This window comes from Engystomops pustulosus, chromosome 5, assembly GCF_040894005.1.
Source record: "Engystomops pustulosus chromosome 5, aEngPut4.maternal, whole genome shotgun sequence".
In the NCBI taxonomy this organism is placed as follows: Eukaryota; Metazoa; Chordata; class Amphibia; order Anura; family Leptodactylidae; genus Engystomops; species Engystomops pustulosus.
In genome coordinates, this window is record NC_092415.1 from 32,171,771 (window position 1) to 32,191,766 (window position 19,996).

Consider the following 19,996-nt stretch of genomic DNA (forward strand, 5'->3'; position numbering starts at 1 on the left):
CCTCCTCTCCTCTAGGTGTAGAGGATGCCCCTGTCTATGGTGATGGTAGAATCTCCTCTCCTCTAGGTGTAGAGGATGTCCCTGTCTCTGCTGATGGTATAACCTCCTCTCCTCTAGGTGTAGAGGATGCCCCTGTCTATAGTGATGGTATAACCTCCTCTCCTCTAGGTGTAGAGGATGCCCCCTGTCTATGGTGATGGTATAACCTCCTCTCCTCTAGGTGTAGAGGATGCCCCCTGTCTATGGTGATGGTAGAACCTCCTCTCCTCTAGGTGTAGAGGATGTCCCTGTCTCTGCTGATGGTATAACCTCCTCTCCTCTAGGTGTAGAGGATGCCCCCTGTCTATGGTGATGATAGAACCTCCTCTCCTCTAGGTGTAGAGGATGCCCCCTGTCTATGGTGATGGTAGAATCACCTCCCCTCTAGGTGTAGAGGACGTCCCCTGTCTATGGTGATGGTAGAATCTCCTCTCCTCTAGGTGTAGAGGATGCCCCCTGTCTATGGTGATGATAGAACCTCCTCTCCTCTAGGTGTAGAGGATGCCCCCTGTCTATGGTGATGGTAGAATCACCTCCCCTCTAGGTGTAGAGGATGCCTCCTGTCTATGGTGATGGTAGAATCTCCTCTCCTCTAGGTGTAGAGGATGCCCCATGTTTATGGTGATGGTAGAACCACCTCTCCTCTAGGTGTAGAGGATGCCCCTGTCTATGGTGATGGTAGAACCTCCTCTCCTCTAGGTGTAGAGGATGCCCCTGTCTATGGTGATGGTAGAATCTCCTCTCCTCTAGGTGTAGAGGATGCCCCTGTCTATAGTGATGGTATAACCTCCTCTCCTCTAGGTGTAGAGGATGCCCCCTGTCTATGGTGATGGTATAACCTCCTCTCCTCTAGGTGTAGAGGATGCCCCCTGTCTATGGTGATGGTAGAACCTCCTCTCCTCTAGGTGTAGAGGATGCCCCCTGTCTATGGTGATGGTAGAACCTCCTCTCCTCTAGGTGTAGAGGATGTCCCTGTCTCTGCTGATGGTATAACCTCCTCTCCTCTAGGTGTAGAGGATGCCCCCTGTCTATGGTGATGGTAAAACCTCCTCTCCTCTAGGTGTAGAGGATGCCCCCTGTCTATGGTGATGGTAGAACCTCCTCTCCTCTAGGTGTAGAGGATGCCCCTGTCTATGGTGATGGTAGAATCTCCTCTCCTCTAGGTGTAGAGGATGTCCCTGTCTCTGCTGATGGTATAACCTCCTCTCCTCTAGGTGTAGAGGATGCCCCTGTCTATAGTGATGGTATAACCTCCTCTCCTCTAGGTGTAGAGGATGCCCCCTGTCTATGGTGATGGTATAACCTCCTCTCCTCTAGGTGTAGAGGATGCCCCCTGTCTATGGTGATGGTAGAACCTCCTCTCCTCTAGGTGTAGAGGATGTCCCTGTCTCTGCTGATGGTATAACCTCCTCTCCTCTAGGTGTAGAGGATGCCCCCTGTCTATGGTGATGATAGAACCTCCTCTCCTCTAGGTGTAGAGGATGCCCCCTGTCTATGGTGATGGTAGAATCACCTCCCCTCTAGGTGTAGAGGACGTCCCCTGTCTATGGTGATGGTAGAATCTCCTCTCCTCTAGGTGTAGAGGATGCCCCCTGTCTATGGTGATGATAGAACCTCCTCTCCTCTAGGTGTAGAGGATGCCCCCTGTCTATGGTGATGGTAGAATCACCTCCCCTCTAGGTGTAGAGGATGCCTCCTGTCTATGGTGATGGTAGAATCTCCTCTCCTCTAGGTGTAGAGGATGCCCCATGTTTATGGTGATGGTAGAACCACCTCTCCTCTAGGTGTAGAGGATGTCCCCTGTCTATGGTGATGGTAGAATCTCCTCTCCTCTAGGTGTAGAGGATGCCCCATGTTTATGGTGATGGTAGAACCACCTCTCCTCTAGGTGTAGAGGATGTCCCCTGTCTATGGTGATGGTAGAACCGCCTCTCCTCTAGGTGTAGAGGATGCCCCATGTTTATGGTGATGGTAGAACCTCCTCTCCTCTAGGTGTAGAGGATGCCACCTGTCTATGGTGATGGTAGACCCACCTCTCCTCTAGGTGTAGAGGATGCTCCCCTGTCCTGGTCACAGGCCTAGTTATAAAAAGATCTTCCCATTCAGGTATTTGTACATTGTAATTAGGTCTCCCCTCAGTTGTGTGTTTTTTGTTTTCATTGTATTTCATTGTATTCTAATCCCCCCATTCCCCTAATAATCCTGGTTGCTCTCCTCTGCACCTGTTCCAGTTCTACTACGTCCTTTTTATACACTGGTGCCCAAAACTGTACACAATATTCCATGTATGGTCTGACCAGGGATTTGTGTAAGGGCAAAACTATATCTTTATCATGACAATCTATGCTGCTAAGGTCTGGGCTATACATCTGTAACTCAAGTGTTAAAATCTTCTTCTGGAAGCGTCCATACCATGATGTGTGACAATACATGGAATCCAGAGGCACATATATGAGCACTTCTAATTGTTTTTGCAGGGTAAGGCTTTCTAAAATTTCATTAAGTTTTGTAAATGGGTCACAAGACACGGTGGACTATATCGGGCAGCCAATCTAACGGAGATCCCCCAGGCTTCTCCGAACATCATTAGAATTAAAAAGCCCTTCCAACCCTTGGGATGTTAATCTCATTCTAGGCACATTTCATTATAGCATATTAGATTGTAACTTCAGTTTGTGAACGTGTAAATTTGTGAGCTGGGAACACTACTTTATAATGTTCATGGAGAAAGTCCATCACTTTGTCCTTTGGAGCAACGGCTCTATGGCGAGAGGTTCCTTCTGTAAGAAAGTGAAGGTTTTCCCATACAACGTTGTGTCCTGCTCGGGAAATGCAATGTTTTACTACTTGGCATTCAAACACTCCAGACAAGGTTGTAGACAGGACTGATGTCAGGGGATTTAAGCATTGTGCAGTTGGATTTCAATTGCCCTATCCTTTGGCTCTAAGTGGGGTGCCGGTGGGGGCACAACCTGATTGAGGGGGGTGGTTAAATGGGATAGCCGCTTCCTGAATGTGCATAAGACTGACCACTGTCAACATTACGCTTCAAAGTTCTTACTTGGAGAATGTGTTTTTAAAAATTTTTTTTTTTTTTTTGCATATTAAAATTTAGCTCCAGTGGCAGTCTCCACGGTCCCCGTGCTCTGATAATTGGCGCTGGCCGGCCACCTACCCTCAAATTCCCAGCCCCTTCCTGTGTCCCTTGTTAGATCTTTGAGCTTCTACGTCTGAGAGAAAGCTGTGTTCTTTGCCCTGTGCGTTTATCCTGATTTCCCGTTGTGACCTCGATTCCGTTCCTGACTTCGCTGCTGTGCTGCCTGTTCTTACCTTCCGCTACGTCCCCGACTCTGATCCTGTGCTGCCTGTCTCGACCTCCATTCTGTCCTCGACCACAGTTTTGCCTTACGACTCTGTACTACACCTTGGCTGCCACTGCTGACAAAGTCGCGCCTGTGGAGCGACCTGGTGGTAGCACTCCGCAGCAAGTCCAACCCGCTTTGCATCCGGCCCTGATGTGAACTTGGTACCACTTAGACTCCGCTCCCAGGTGTCGGCTTACGTCATCATCCGCAGTGGTCCAGTGGGTCCACTATCCCTGGTTCCTGACACCTGCCTCCTTGTTCCTGGTTGACAGGCTGATATTCTGCTGTATGGAGAGCTCTGTTACATCTTTAGATACTCAATCATAAGGATGAAATCTTGTTTATATCTTCTAAATCTACCTAATGTATGTATCTGATCAAATGAAAACACAGCAGACTCCATGTAGGATGGGGGAAGAGTAGAAGTCCCTGGAGTCTGATGTGGCTTTATGGGATCACATACTTACATGGTGTACAGTTTGCAAATGTTAGGAAGCTAAAGGACGTGTGATGTAATTCTGGTCACATGACATGCTGAGAAGAGACATGGGACATTGGGAGGAGAGGATGGGAGGGGCCAGCCGAGCAGGACAAGTCTCTGATGCCAGGGTATATAACATAAAGTGGATTTATGTGGATATAAGGCAAACAATTTTTCTGCTAAAAGAAAGGTGTCAGTTAATAGGAACCTTTTTGGTTGACTTCTTGTTCCACTTTCCACTCGGCTAATGGTCTATTTGGAGATTCGGTTCCATTTAGGATTGGATTAGTAAAATGTAATAACATTATCCATCTGAGCTAATTGACCCGTTTGTTTATTTGAGGCAACACGTTCCTTTAACTTTAACCCCTTCTACCTTCTGACATACAATTTGATATTTCATACTTGTAGGCATTTTGATCTGAGGTCCTTTGTCTATTGTCTTTGATCCTTGAGGTGCCGATCCCAATGTTTCCTTTGATTTACCTGCCTTTTGATTTAGACGAAGTCTGGCCACGTTATCAGATTTTTTGCCAAGGCTCTTGGTCAGGAAAACCATAGTGTTGCAATTGGGGCCAGTTTTAGACAAATTGATGCCCCCTAATGCAGACCCTGGTCTACCCAGTGGTTGGGTATACTGGTGCCCAGGGCATTGTGTCTGTGTTATAGGTTGCAACCATTCTAGCCTGAACGGTCACTGGTGGTAGCACAATTCTACCACAGCCAGGGCCTGGAGTATGCCGCCGGATAGATGGTGCTCTGTGTGAAAAAAATTTTTGGTCATTAACTTCATCCCATACGAGAAGGTAGAGCATGAAGTCTGGAGGTCTCCACAACCCCACATCAATAACCAGTTCTTTTCGGGATTTGGCACAAACAGAGGTCGCATTAACTTTTTCAAGGCAGAGTAAAAATACTCCTCTTGGCATTTTGGAGGAGTATTTTTAGCCGACAAGGAGTACACACCATAGAAATGCATAGGTTATTGTCCCAAGGTCCGTCCCCGTACGCTAGTGCTGCGTTTGTAAATGCAGTGCCAGCAGTATGTGTGACCGCACCCTTACAGATCACATATGTGTTTCAGCTGAAACATGTATGTGATCGCACAAAGCTGGACTTGAGTTTATAAACACAAGTCAACTGGAATGTGTGTAAGCAGCCTAAATTGTATTACCTTTACCCTGTGACCATATAACTGATAGTGATGCAATAGTAAACATAGGCAAGAAGACTATCCTTGTCAGCTAATGGCTCTCACTTTTTCTACCTTTTTTTTTTTGCCGAAATCCTTGTGGAGTAGGGGAGCATGTGTTGCTGGAGTCCATTCGGCACATTTACGAAGAACAGTGCAGTCTGTATCATGTGGAGTTGCCTGTGTAATGTGCAGAAGGCACACGTGGCGTTTTTATGCCGTTTTAAGTAGAGTGTTTTCAGATCGCAAAAAAAACGCTAAAACTAAAAACGGCCCAAAAACGGCACCTGTGTCTTCACCCACAGGGTACAGGATTTCTGACGCCCGCTCTTCAGGAATCTGGTGCCCCCTGCACTTTTTTTTCTGGTGCACTTGATGATAAATCTGGCACTTTGTTCAGTGCAGAAATTTGTGTCATGTGAAGAGTAGTGCAACCACACCACAACACAGTAGTGTGCATCACTAATGTGGCGCAGACACTTCTTAAATACCTGCGCAAGCAGTTTGCACCTAATAGAACGTGCAAAGTCCGACAGAAAACTGGCGCATTGCCCTTCATAAATGTGCCTCAGTATATTTACACAAACGCACAGACATGTATCCAATATGCTTACACATATATGAAGGGACATGTGTACAAAATCCATACATAAGATATTTTGACATGTGTTCTCCACATTGTACATGTCAGTCACATGTAAGGAGGATGGCAGAGATAAATAACATGCTAGATAAATGACAGGACACAGGGCTCTGCAGATTACCAGATGCAGTTATTGACCATCTATTACAATGCATTGGCCTCTGTGCCCTGCAGTCCTGTCATCAGAGCTGGCAGTGCCCCTGGTGACAAGGAGGGCAGCTGAGGGAGCTTCTGCACAACTTGTTGCTCCTCTGCCATGATGATCGCTGATGCTGAGCTCAGTGTGTGAGGGAGGGGTAGAAGCAGGACTACGGACGCAGCTCTGCACACCTGGCCTTTACCCCGACCTCCAGTAAATCACCTCCCGTGGCTGGAGGGACATGATGGCGGCAGCTTGTCCGGGGGAGGGGAGGAACGGAGGTAGCTAGGGCCATACAGCAGCGTGGGCCAGGTGATAGTAGCAGGATGGGAGCTGGCAAATAGCTTTTTTTTACCTGGTTCTGCAGTACTGTGGAGCAGAGGAGCGTGTGTAGCTAAGGTCTGTCAGCTGCACAAACTGATGAAACACGTGCAGACTCCAGTGTACTAGTAATATACACACAAGCACTCGGGCCTGTACACAGTGTTGCCTCCTGTGGCAGTGCCCAGTGACAGGGATGTCGGACTCAGGTTGTCAGTAATGTCCGGACCAGACACCGCACAGTAATCTTTGGACCCTGTGAGGATTCCCCCCGTCACCCTCTCCCTCATATCCCCGAAGTTTACACTTACTGGAAGGAAGTTATGGGGATCTCGCCCAGCACCCGCCGGCTCTCCCATGCAGAGCCTGACTAATCCATCCGCGACACTATGCTGCAGGGAGATACACAGACCCGACCAATCTACTGGCGGCACTTTACAACCAATAAAAAAGCCCCTTACATGCTGCTTAATACTGGCAGCGTAAAGGAGCTTTGCTATTGGTCTTCTGCTGAGCCGTGCCCGCGCGCTGTGATCACAGTAAAACTCTCCTCTACGATTGCAGCGCGATACACTGCTTATCGAGCACTTTACAGGGAATAATTCCCAAGCATGCTTTTACGCATGGCAATTATTCTGGGGAGTAATGGCGCCTCATCATGCGTCTATGACGCTTGGTGAGGCGTTAATGCGACCTCTGGGCACAAAGATGCTGTTTTTGTAGATGGAAAGATAGAAGAACAAAGGAGAACATGCCGACCTACTGTATGGTAGAGGTTTTGTCTAACCATGGAGTCCTGATTTGTCACACAAACCCCAGTTAGATACCATACAGTTCACGTCTTGAACCTTCCAGTGTTGTGTCTTATTACCAACATTTAGTTTCTGCTATAAACCGAAGCTACATGTAAAGCAATAAATATTTTTTTCTTTTGACAACTTGTTTTTTTTTTTTCTACTCAAATTTATCCGAGGTTTTACTTTTCTGTTCTCTCCCGTTAGGTCGTAATAAACAACGCGGCCGGGAACTTTATTTCTCCTTCCGAAAGACTCTCTGCCAATGCGTGGAGAACCATCACAGATATCGTTCTTAATGGCACGGCTTACGTAACGCTTGAGGTTGGGAAGGAGCTAATTAAAGCCGGAAAAGGTAAGCCGCATATCGACCTTGATTTTTGACTTGACCTTTTACTTGCTGTGAAAGATCTCAGCTTTTCCACCCCAAACATTTTATCGTATGCTCTTAGATTTACATTGCTGATGTCATGTCGCCAGCGCTCTATAGAACTCATCAACGTGTTTAGGACTTTATTTCTTGCTCATCAGAAATTAATTGACGTGAAAGATATAAAGAACATAGAGATAAAAAAAATGCCCAATGGAATCGAACAGGATAAAATGTAGAACTACAAAGAGAAAATGTAGCGACTCTACATTGCATCTGTCTGTATGTTCCACGTATACTTCTTCCAACCTACTGATGTATAAAGTCAACGTGTTTCCACAAAGCAGTGTGAACATGATCTTACTACTGTTTTGTATGTTGTTGGATGTTTTTGCAATTTAAAATTTACCACGCACTACCCATGGTCAGGAAAGGACTTGTTTTGGAAGAAACTATCCCAGTTTTTTTTTAACGTCAGGACAACCCATTTGAGCTTTAAATGGAACCTATCACCAGGTATTCTCACATTAAATTGCCTCCCTCAGGTATGGTATGGTATGTCATTTATCTATGTAAAAATCGAGTCATTTGCAAATGAGCAGAGAAGAGTCATGTTTTTCCTGAGATGAATCAGTTATAGAGTCTGCAGGGTGAGTATCACTTCAGAGGATCCTATCTTCGGCTTTATAGCACCTACGAACAGGCTTTTAGTGTCAGTTGCTTGCCGCAAACTGATGCTATAGTCATAATAATAAGTTGCCATTCGGCAATGGGAGTATAGAGAGGGCTCAAAATGGATATTTCTGACTGTGAACAGAAAATGGCGCCCCCAAGTGTTTGAAATGCAACTTGTAAAGTAAGTAAAGAGATCAAAAGTTTGCACAATCCCACAAATGGTATCAATGTCATCACATCCTGCAAAAAGTTACACCGCTCCGTATGCCAAAGTACAAAAAAAGTTATTTGTGTGTATTTTTAAAGCCTATATAAAAGAACAAAGCGGAGGTGTAATTTGGAGCACAATGTGAAAGCTGTGAAAACAGAGCCTACCAAAAATGTCACAGAAAAGTTTTTTCCGACAAGCTCAATGCATTTAGAATTTTTTTTCCCCTGCTTCCCAGTACAAGCCATGGAAAATTAAATACTGCCATTAGGAGGTACTATTTGTTTGACTAAAACTACAGGCAGTCCCCGGGTTACACACAAGATAGGGTCTGTAGGTTTGTTTTTAAGTTGAATTTGTATGTAAGTTGGAACTGTATATTTTATAATTGTAACCCAAGTCAAAAATTTTTTTGGTCTCTGTGACAAATAGATTTTAAAAATGTTGGGTTGTCATAAGAACCAGGATTAACAATAGATCATAATTGCAGACACCTGTGATAACTGTTACAGCTGATCATTGTAGCCATAGGGCTACATCCAGAGGTCCGTTTGTAACTAGGGGCTTGTCTGTAAGTCAGGTGTTCTCAAGTAGGGGACCGCCTGTATTGGATACAGGGCCGGCCTCCGCACCAGGCATATCTGGGCAAGTGCCGGGGCCCTGGGCTGCGGCTGGCCCACACAAGCCTATACATAAGGAGTCCATGGGGATGATAGGGGGCTGTAAATAAAATAACCATGAGGGGTTGTTTGATATGATAAACTAGGGAATATTTTAGGGAACATGAGACACTTTTTAGTTTCTGAAATTTTAATGCCACCATGTTTGTTCACTGCAAAGGGGCCCACTGAGGCTCCTTTGTCCAGGGGCCTACTGAAATCTGGAGGCGGCCCTGCTTGGATAGTATATTAAAAGGTGATCATTGGGTGAGCAACACGCAGATCTTCTAAGGATCATCCCTTCCACCCCACTGGTGGAGCCATAAGCAATCGATTATCCAGGAAGCTAGAAGTAAATGAATCTTGGGGGCTGAGGTGCATTTAGGGCCCAGGACAAGTTGAAATATGATAGGAATTGTATAGGGCTTGTATATTAAGTTGCACACTTTTACAATAAAACATATATAGGTTCCTAGGGGCACTCGGTCTTATAGGTCATTACTGATATTTGTAGATATGGAAAGCTAATTCTTGGTTTTGTACAAGATCAGAAACCATGGACTTTTATCACTTATTTTTTGATGACCATAAAATAACTAAGGGAATACTCTTAACTCTTACACCAAGAAACATGTTCATCTGATAAGACTTTCTCTGCAGCATAAAAACATTGTCCTGGAGATAAATGAATTGTCCATAAAATAGTCTCGGGTGAGAGCGCTCTTATCTGTACAGATCTGTGTTACAGTTTTGATCAAATCAAATGTGGCTAAACTGAGATATATGGAGGAGATGCCAGACGGCCATGGACAATCCAGCGATTACAGTCCTGGGTGACAGATGTAGTATTCAGGAGCGGCACAGAACTCAACAAATCCTGTAAAAGGGCAATCGGATTAGGGTGTGAAGATCTCGTCGTAATCTGCTCAGGACATCTCCTGTTATGAATGAGGGAGACAAGGGGATGGGGCCTGGTTCTGTATACCACATCCATCACTGTAAGGTTTGCTGTGCTTCCTCCAAAGTGTTCAGACACAACGATAAAGCTTTGGTGAGATTTTTTTTCACAATAAATTATATATTTAATTTAAATTTTTTTTTTTTTTATCATTTTGAATACGAGTTAACCGAAATGTCAAATTGCACTAAACAGTGTCACCACCTGGAGGATGCATCCCATCAGGATTTATTAGGGATATATAATTGATTCTAAAGGCGCCACATGGTGGCCCTGATGGGGAAACAAGCACTTACTGTTTTATTCCCTTGCACTTGTGGATGGTGGTCACTAGGGGGCATCTTTTGATCTGTGACTTTTTAAACAACATCTACCACCAGATTTAGGGGGAGTAGACTGTCACCAGAGCAATGCTCGTTACCTTAGGGCAGGGATGGTGAACCTTTTAGAGGCCAAGTGCCCAAACTAAACTTGTCTGTAAGTCGGGTGTCCTTAAGTAGGGGACCGCCTGTACTACATAGACACATAGGGGCACATTTACTTACCCGGTCCAGTCACGATCCAGCGGCGCATTCTCCGATGAGGATTCAGGTCTGCCGAGATTCATTAAGGTCCGTGCGCCCGATATCTACCAGGTGTAGCTGCTGCGCTGAGGTCTGCTGGAGTTCATCTGCTTTTTCCCGGTGCATGTAAGTGTTGATCTTGTAACACAAATTCTTTTTTAAAATCCAAGTTTTTCAGAATCCGTCGGGTTGTCTGATGGCCACGCCCCCGATTTCTGTCGCGTGAAAGCCAGCGCCGATGCAGCAAAATCCGATCGCGTGCGCCAGAATCCTGGGGCAATTCGGTGCAAATCGGAAATTGCCGGGAAACCCGACGAAAGTGCGTGATTCGGACCTTTTGTCTATGTACTATATGTGTCTATGTACTATATGGGGCTCATTTGCTCATACATACTTTCATAGCGAGACCATATTAACATTTGTATGAAACTTTTTCTTTTGTTTTTTTTTTTTTTTTCTTTTTGTTTTTATTCTCTGTTCACATTTTGATTTATCAGCTGTGTAAAATATTGGAGTATACAATCTGAAACTCATTTTAGTGGCGGTGATATCCCCGGGCATGCCTTGTAAATGTGTACATAGTTCATGACTCAATTTATTGTACTCCGATTGAAGCATCATTCCCCACTATAAAATTTGATTAGCTGAGTCAGATTTCCTGTTTCCACAGCGGTATTAAATTTTGTATGGATATCCTTTAGGCAGGAATAGTTTAATTAGAATTGTTTTGATAACTTTTTTCCTTTTATTAAACCATTAATAATTTAACCATCAGTTGGATGCAGAATACAAATGTCCCCATCTTGTTTACCCATCTACAGCAGTATTGGGGCTTATAAGTCATCCTGGCATCGCCCTCTTTTGTGCCCGCCAGCATGGTTACCCCTATTATATATGGATTGGCTAAATATAATCAATAAGTGGGATCACTGTAATAAATCTGGTTTTGTGTTGTGATAACTTGACGTCTCCCCATGGGGTTGGCCATTTGTGTTTTTTATATAAACATTTTTCTTAAACTTACCACTTGCCGAATATGAATAGACGATGAGACTAAAGAAATTGAATCAACAAAGGTTTAGGCCACTCTGACCCGAGCGATGAAAGTGCCCACTCTCCAGAATGAGTCTTTATTGAATCCGTTTGGCTCGTGTGACTCACTGTTTTTTCTTGTAAAGAGGATCTGTCATCTCTCTCCGTACATGTCTGGCTTAGTAATAAATCTCCCTCAAAGAAATTACAGTTTTTGAACATTTTATATTTAAAAGGACATTTACCACCAGGATGAAAGTCGGTATGCAAATGAGCATGAGGGGCTCCAGGCTCTATAGGAATTAATGCAGCCTGGAGCCCCTCAGGCTCATTTGCATACAGAGGGGCTCCAGGCTGCATTAATTCCTATAGAGACTGGAGCCCCTCGTGCTTATTTTCATAAAAGGCATCTACCACCAGGATGAAGTCTAGTCTAAGTCTTAGTTGTGTGATTCGACAATGTCAGACTCTGTAGGGACACACCCAGTGGTGTAACAAGACACCAGCTGGCCCCGAAGTGAGCAGTGGATTGGGGCCCAATACAGGCGGTCCCCTACTTAAGGACACCCAACTTACAGACAACCCATAGTTACAGACAGACCCCTCTGACCTCTGGTGAAGCTTTCTGGATGTTACTGTAGTCCCAGTCTGCAATAATCAGCTGTAAGGTGTCTGTAATGCAGCTTTATTGATAATCCTTGGTCCCATTACAGCAAAAAAATGTTTAAACTCCAATTGTCACTGGGGCCAAAATAGTTTTTTGTCTGGATCTACAATTATAAAATATACAGTTTCGACAAACATACAAATTCAACTTAAGAACAAACCTCCGGACCCTATCTTGTACGTAACCCGGGGACTGTCTGTATAGCTAAACTCTCACTGCAATCCCCTATGCCGCATATTATATTTGAGGATATAGATATATGCTACACAGTCAAATATACACAACACCTTTTTCATATGCCATATATACTGTCCAGCAGCAGCCACCTCCCCCTTAAGATACTGTGCAACAACTCATGAGCTCACTCAGGGCTCCTCTCCATATAAAAAATAAGTAAATAAACTCAGAAGGTGCCTCCCTCGCTTCGGCTTCCTCTTCTCCCTCGCTTCTGGAGGTACCGGTCCATGCGCTCTCCATGTGCACACTGTATGATGCCATGATGGCGCCTCCTGACATACATGTCCACCTGTGTGTTCTTGTAATCCACTTATACGCATACAGTTGATTCTCTTCCTCTGATGTACACGCAGTCTCCCATCTGGCAGGCTGCAGGCCTCCTCCATCTCTGGGCCCGGCCACGGTCACACCTCCTGCCACCACCATTTTTACACCCCCCTGGGCACACCACCAACTGGTAATAACCAGGAACGGCACAATGCTGAATCATAAGACTGCACAACTTTACTAAAAAGGACACATTGGTAAAGTTCAGAAGTTCTCCTGTCCACAGATATTGACCCAATACACCACTAACAGTTTGTTGTCAAGACAAGTTAACACCTTTTAGATCATGTTTCTTGCATGTCCAAGCTCAGTCCAGAAAATCAACTTAGCCATAATTTGGTTGTATAAAGTCAGTTAGGCTTAGCACTGAAGTCAAGCTCTCCCTGGCTCAGAACTGGCTAGGGATTTCCTTTCAATTACACTGAAGATGATATTCTTAGGTGAAAAGAACTTGACTTCCATATGTAACTCTTCACCTTCTTGACTTTATGCAACCAATCTCACTTCAAAGTTGGTTTTCCGGATGATGCCACCACACTGGACCTTGAAAGAAACCCGTTTTGGAAAGTATTAATCTGCTTGACAACATATACACTCACCGGCCACTTTATTAGGTACACCATGCTAGTAACGGGTTGGACCCCCTTTTGCCTTCAGAACTGCCTCAATTCTTCGTGGCATAGATTCAACAAGGTGCTGGAAGCTCCTCAGAGATTTTGGTCCATATTGACATGATGGCATCACACAGTTGCCGCTGATTTGTCGGCTGCATATCCATGATGCGAATCTCCCGTTCCACCACATCCCAAAGATGCTCTATTGGATTGAGATCTGGTGACTGTGGAGGCCATTTGGGTCCAGTGACCTCATTGTCATGTTCAAGAAACCAGTCTGAGATGATTCCAGCTTTATGACATGGCGCATTATCCTGCTGAAAGTAGCCATCAGATGTTGTGTACATTGTGGTCATAAAGGGATGGACATGGTCAGCAACAATACTCAGGTAGGCTGTGGCGTTACAACGATGCTCAATTGGTACCAAGGGGCTCAAAGAGTGCCAAGAAAATATTCCCCACACCATGACACCACCACCACCAGCCTGAACCGTTGATACAAGGCAGGATGGATCCATGCTTTCATGTTGTTGACGCCAAATTCTGACCCTACCATCCGAATGTCGCGGCAGAAATCGAGACTCATCAGACCAGGCAACGTTTTTCCAATCTTCTACTGTCCAATTTCGATGAGCTTGTGCAAATTGTAGCCTCAGTTTCCTGTTCTTAGCTGAAAGGAGTGGCACCCGGTGGGGTCTTCTGCTGCTATAGCCCATCTGCCTCAAAGTTGGACGTACTGTGCGTTCAGAGATGCTCTTCTGCCTACCTTGGTTGTAACGGGTGGCGATTTGAGTCACTGTTGCCTTTCTATCAGCTCGAACCAGTCTGCCCATTCTCCTCTGACCTCTGGCATCAACAAGGCATTTCCGCCCACAGAACTGCCGCTCACTGGATGTTTTTTCTTTTTCGGACCATTCTCTGTAAACCCTAGAGATGGTTGTGCGTGAAAATCCCAGTAGATCAGCAGTTTCTGAAATACTCAGACCAGCCCTTCTGGCACCAAGAACCATGCCACGTTCAAAGGCACTCAAATCACCTTTCTTCCCCATACTGATGCTCGGTTTGAACTGCAGGAGATTGTCTTGACCATGTCTACATGCCTAAATGCACTGAGTTGCCGCCATGTGATTGGCTGATTAGAAATTAAGTGTTAACGAGCAGTTGGACAGGTGTACCTAATAAAGTGGCCGGTGAGTGTATGTAGTGGTGTATTAGGTACGTTTCTGCTGATGGGTTCCCTTTAAGTACACCTTTATATATGTTGTATTTTTGGTATTTGATTCCAGGTGCAGCATTTCTGGCTATTACCACAATCTATGCAGAGAGCGGATCTGGGTTTGTTGTTCCCAGCGCCTCCGCCAAGGCTGGAGTGGAGGCGATGTGCACGTAAGTGCTTTCTAATATAGATTTCTCATACAACGCATGATATACATGATGGTTTTCCATGAAATGTATTAAGTTGTACAGAACACAGAATGCTGTAATCCATACGGCCTGTAATCTTCTATTACTTGGCTTAGTTTATGTTAGAAAGCGGCACCGAAATTTTGATGCATTTGCATAAATTTTGCTGCACAGATTTTTTTATTTTATTTTTTTTTTCATTTTTTTGTTTTTATATCTAAAGCTTCAATCCCTTTTCCCAGGTCACGTTTTTTTGTCGTGAATGTATCTAAAAACTGCTACTATGTTAAGATAATCATCCTTTGTGTGTATCATTTACACCCTAGATCACTTGCAGCTGAATGGGGAAGATATGGGATGAGGTTTAATGTCATTCAGCCTGGACCCATAAAAACAAAGGTATGTTGTCCTTTTTTGATAGGGTTTTGTAGCTATTCATTTCATTTTCTTTCTTTAAATAATATTCTTCACAAGGCCCTATAGAGGTGGTCCCCTACTTAAGAACACCCGACTTACAAACGGACCTCTGGATTTTGGTAATTTCCTGTACTTTTGTCTTTGGCTACAATAAACATCTATAACAGTTATCACAGGTGTCTGCAATGAAGTTTTATTGTTAATCCAACATACCCGTATATACTTGAGTATAAGACGAGACCCCTAATTAAAACATAAAAACTGAGAAAACCCATTGACTCGAGTATAAGCTGAGGGTGGGAAATGCACTGGTCACAGCCTCCCAGTATATAGCCAGCAAGCCCCCTGTAGTGAATAGCCTGCCAGCCCCTTGTAGTATATAGCCAGCAAGCCCCCTGTAGTGAATAGCCTGCCAGCCCCTTGTAGTATATAGCCAGCAAGCCCCCTGTAGTGAATAGCCTGCCAGCCCCTTGTAGTATATAGCCAGCAAGCCCCCTGTAGTGAATAGCCTGCCAGTCCCCTGTAGTATACAGCCTGCCCAGTCTGTCTCCGATGCTCCGGTGCTTCCTCGGGTCCTTCGGTCCTCTTCGGATTCTACCGCTCCTGTACGGGTCTTCACGCTTGGCCGGCACACAAAATTACGTCAGCTGCTTGCCGATGTCATTGTTTGTGAGCTGTCGGCACCAAAGAGGATCCGAAGGACCCGCAGCGGCACCGGAGCATCTAAACAAGCATAGGACCTACGGGTGATGTCGGAAAGGTGAGTTTTGACTATTTTTTTTCTTCTTGACTCGAGTATAAGCCGAGTTAGGGGTTTTGAGAACAAATTTTGTGCTGAAAAACTAGGCTTATACTTGAGTATATATTTAAAACCTAATTGTCACAGAGACCAAAAAAAATTTGGCTGGGATTACAGTGATAAAATATACAGTTCCAACTTGCATACAAATTCAACTTAAGAACAAACAAACTGACTGTATACAGGAGCTTTACAGAGCCATCTCATTCTACCTCTGACTACATCAGCAGGGAGGAAGTAAAGGACTGTAGTATACTTACACATAGGTGATATGGGGGATGCCTGGAGGAACTGCTTCAGTTTGATTAAATTAATGTTTCTAAACTCATCTTCCCGTCTCTAAGGGTGCATTTAGCCGCCTGGATCCTACAGGAGCCTTTGAAGGGGACATGATCAAGCGGATCCCATGTGGTCGTCTGGGCACACCAGGGGAAATTGCAAATCTTGCTATGTATCTTTGCAGTGACTACGCAAGCTGGGTGTCTGGAGCGGTAAGTGTGCACAGCTGCCACTTGGCCACCTCTGAAGCCATGAGATGGTAGTTGGGAGCCCCTGTGCTTCGTATAGTCTCAGGTCACGGTGGTGAACTAGAATAAAAGTTTCTCCCTAGGTTGGGAAAGTAATTTTAATAGTTAAAATGTTCTCTTTTTAGATAATCCGAATGGATGGTGGTGAATACGTGTCAATGGCTGGAGAATTTAACAGCCTACAAAAAGTAAAGTATACATTTTGGTTATAATTGTAGTTCTGGTAAGCTGCAGATATGCTTTGTAAGCTTGAATCAAAACCTTGAAGAAACAGATGGAGCCCTAGGCAGCCGTACAAATACCTGCGAGCAGTCAGTAACGGTCTCTTATGGGAATCATATAGCACAGTGACTGATCAAGCATGATAAACCAGGGACACCTGATTATATATCTTATATGATGTCCTCCTTCCTTCTAAAAATCAATTTTTAAAATTATGCTTCTGAGCCAGAAGTTCTCTGGGTACATTACCAGAGCCCCTCTGTCCTGTAGCTTTACAGGCTGTTACACTGTGTAGGAGCACTTCTTCCTCCCATTGTGTTAGATTAGGAGGAGAGAGGAGGCAGAGGGAGGAGGAGTTTTGAGGGAGCAGGGGGGAAGGTGAGTGTAACAGCCTGTGAAGCCAGAGCATGGTGCAGCTGTGGTAGAGCCATCCTGTCTCATTAGTATATATTTTTAGAAGGACGGAGGCCGTAGATAACAACCCATGTAAGTTGGGCTATAAGTGCCCCTTGTTTATCCATGCTTGATTTTGATAGTAGATATCCTTTAAGGGCAGCATTGTGTCATTCATTGGGCGGTATCTCCCAATGCCTAGAATAAAAAGACCACAGACGCCATTTTAGACAAATATGAAGGGGAACAATCTTAGTTTCTTACTTTAGTGAGGACCCAATGGGGCACATTTACTTAGCCGTCCGGGGGAGTTCCCCGAAAGTGCATTGTCCGGCGATGATGCACTATGCCAGGATTTACTAAGATCGTGCACCTGATATCCTGCATGTGTCACTTCCCTGCTGAGGTCCACCGGTATTAACCTTCTTCTTCCTGGTGCATGTAAATGCATTGTCTTGGGACACAATTTGATTTTTAAATCCCACGCTCAGCCTAAATCAGTCGGATCATCCGACGGCACGCCCCCGTAATTTCTTTTGCATGAAAGTCAGTGCAGCTGTGCCAAAGTCCAACGTGTGACAAAATCCCCTGGTAAATACCTGTCACAGCTGCGCGAAAACCCAAACGTCAAAAAGTCCGACGAAAGTGCGGCCGCGGACCCTTGGTAAATAAGCCCCAATAAGTAAACTAGGCCTTTACTTTTGAATGTGTCTTCTATGTGGTGGTTTAGTGGCTGCAATGTGTCGGAGGCTTTGCATCTAATGGCTCATGTATTTCCTATTTCTTGTACAGGTTACTAGTGAGCAGTGGGATCTCATGGAAAAATTAATCCGAAAAACAAAAGGCTCCTAATTTGTACTCCCCTCCTACTGAGAAGAATGCAAAGATAATGGGAGAAGTGTCATTCATAACCTGCAACTACAATTAGTCAAATTTGTCGGACTAAATTTTTTCTGAATAATTCTCCGGGGAGACCTTTTTGCGTCTTCCTGGAAAATGGAACATTTAACCTAAGAAATGAGAAATCATTATGTACGGTGAAAGACCAAGTATAGTTTATAAGCAGAAACTTGTTTCATTTAGCAATGGCGATAAAATGGAGAATCCTTTATAAAGTGTAATCATTTATATCACGTCCGTTTTGTATTACGTCACCTTAATGCCTTAAATGTATATAATTAAATACTATAACTGATTACTGATGGACTGGGCTTGGTTCTGTACACAGGAACTGTAGATGTAACATATTTAAAGGGGTTGTCCAAAATTCTTAAACAAAATCTGTTCATAGGGGGAATAGGATAAAATAATTTATGACAGACACTATGGTAAATCCCATGCTGCTCCAGCGCTGCTATAATTCTCCCGACATTCATCGTTTACTACTCTAATGTGACGGTATAAAAGCTTGTTTCTCGCAAGCCATTAATCCAAAAATCTCACTTCTTCTGCATGTGAGATTTCCCGGACTGAACCTAGAATTGCTGAACGAATTGGACCTGCTGAGTTTGATGTGGTAAATCCCACAAGTGTACAGAGTAAATTTCTCAGATTGAACTCACTCATGGGCAAAGAACATAGGTCAGTAAACTTCCAAGAGTTCTTAAAGGGCACCTACCACCAAGATGAAGGACTGTATGCAAATGAGCCTGAGGGGCTCCATCGGTGTTCATGGAGCTTGGAGCCCCTTGGGCTCATTTGCATACAGTATTTCATCTTGGTGGTAGATGTTGTTTACAGGAAATCTACCATCAAAATCCATCGTGATAAACCAGGGACACTTACTCATAGATCCAGGCGCTGTGACTGTGGCAATCTTCTTATCCATGGCCTCTTACCTTCTAAAAGTAAACTTTAAAACTATGCTAATGAGTTAGCAGTGCTATAGGAGTATTACCGAAGCCCCTCCATGCTGCAGCTTCACGGGCTGTTACACTGTGCAATAACATCCCCCCCCCCTTCCACCACTACCCTATACTGTAGGCCATCAAGAAACCACAAACCTATGCACAACCTAGACCACAGCTTCTTAAAGGAAATCTTCCATCAAAATCAAGCCTGGATAAACCAGGGGGACTTGTGCATAGATTCCGGCATTGACTGTGTTAATCTTCTTATATTTGTTATCTATGGCCTCCTTCCTTTTAAAGAGAACCTGTCATACAAATTAACCCACCACAAATAAAGACTTCATTAATCTTTGATTAAAAGCATTGCCCTTATCCCTAAATGGTTCCTTTCCATAGCTGCAATGTTACAAAAATCAGTTTTTAAACTTGTATGCAACTCACCTCATGCGAGTCCTGCATATTACATTTTAGTTGCATTGCCCCGCCTCCTTGTTCCTGATTGACAGGTCTAAATGCTATAATATTCTGCTGCATGGAACATTGAGAGAGCGCTGTGTTACATCATTGGGCACTTCATGTCATGTGACCAGGGTAATGTCATCTAGGGTCCTGTTACATTTGCAACATCTACTCCGTTTATGTATCTGATCACATGAAGTCACAGCAGCCTCCATGGACTTCTACTCCTCCCCATCCTCCATGGAGGCGGCTGTGATTTCATGTGATCAGATACATAAATGGAGTAGATGTTACAAATGTAACAGGACCTTGAATGATGTCCTGTCATGTTGAGAAGAGGCATGGGACATGGGGAGGGGTAGATGGGAGGGGCCGGTTAAGCAGGGCATGCGCCATCTGATGCCATGTAATATAACATAAAGTTGATTTATGGGGATGTAAGGAAAAAAAATTTAGCTAAATGAAGGTTGTGTCAGTTAATAGTGCTCTATGGGAACCTGTCACTAGCTGTATTTCTGAAAATGTGGCGAAGGGTTCCCTTTAAAGTTATGCCAATGAGTCTGAAACCCTGAAGGGCGTTAAGAGAGCTCCTCTGTGCTGCAGCTTCAAAGGCTGTTACACTGTGCAAGATGAGACAAGGC

At 44.4% G+C, this 19,996-nt stretch overlaps 1 protein-coding gene across 1 annotated transcript in view; it reads left to right on the plus strand.

Annotated features, from left to right (window-relative positions):
• DECR1 (2,4-dienoyl-CoA reductase 1) overlaps positions 1 to 18,245 on the plus strand; it is a 47,144-nt gene extending 28,899 nt beyond the window's left edge. Inside the window, exons 5-10 of the mRNA XM_072151549.1 lie at positions 7,182 to 7,329; positions 14,571 to 14,670; positions 15,015 to 15,087; positions 16,249 to 16,395; positions 16,557 to 16,619; positions 17,839 to 18,245. Coding sequence (XP_072007650.1) covers positions 7,182 to 7,329; positions 14,571 to 14,670; positions 15,015 to 15,087; positions 16,249 to 16,395; positions 16,557 to 16,619; positions 17,839 to 17,898 — 591 coding nt within the window. The 3' untranslated portion in view covers positions 17,899 to 18,245. The remainder of the gene's footprint in view (positions 1 to 7,181; positions 7,330 to 14,570; positions 14,671 to 15,014; positions 15,088 to 16,248; positions 16,396 to 16,556; positions 16,620 to 17,838) is intronic.
• Positions 18,246 to 19,996: the final 1,751 nt, after the last annotated feature.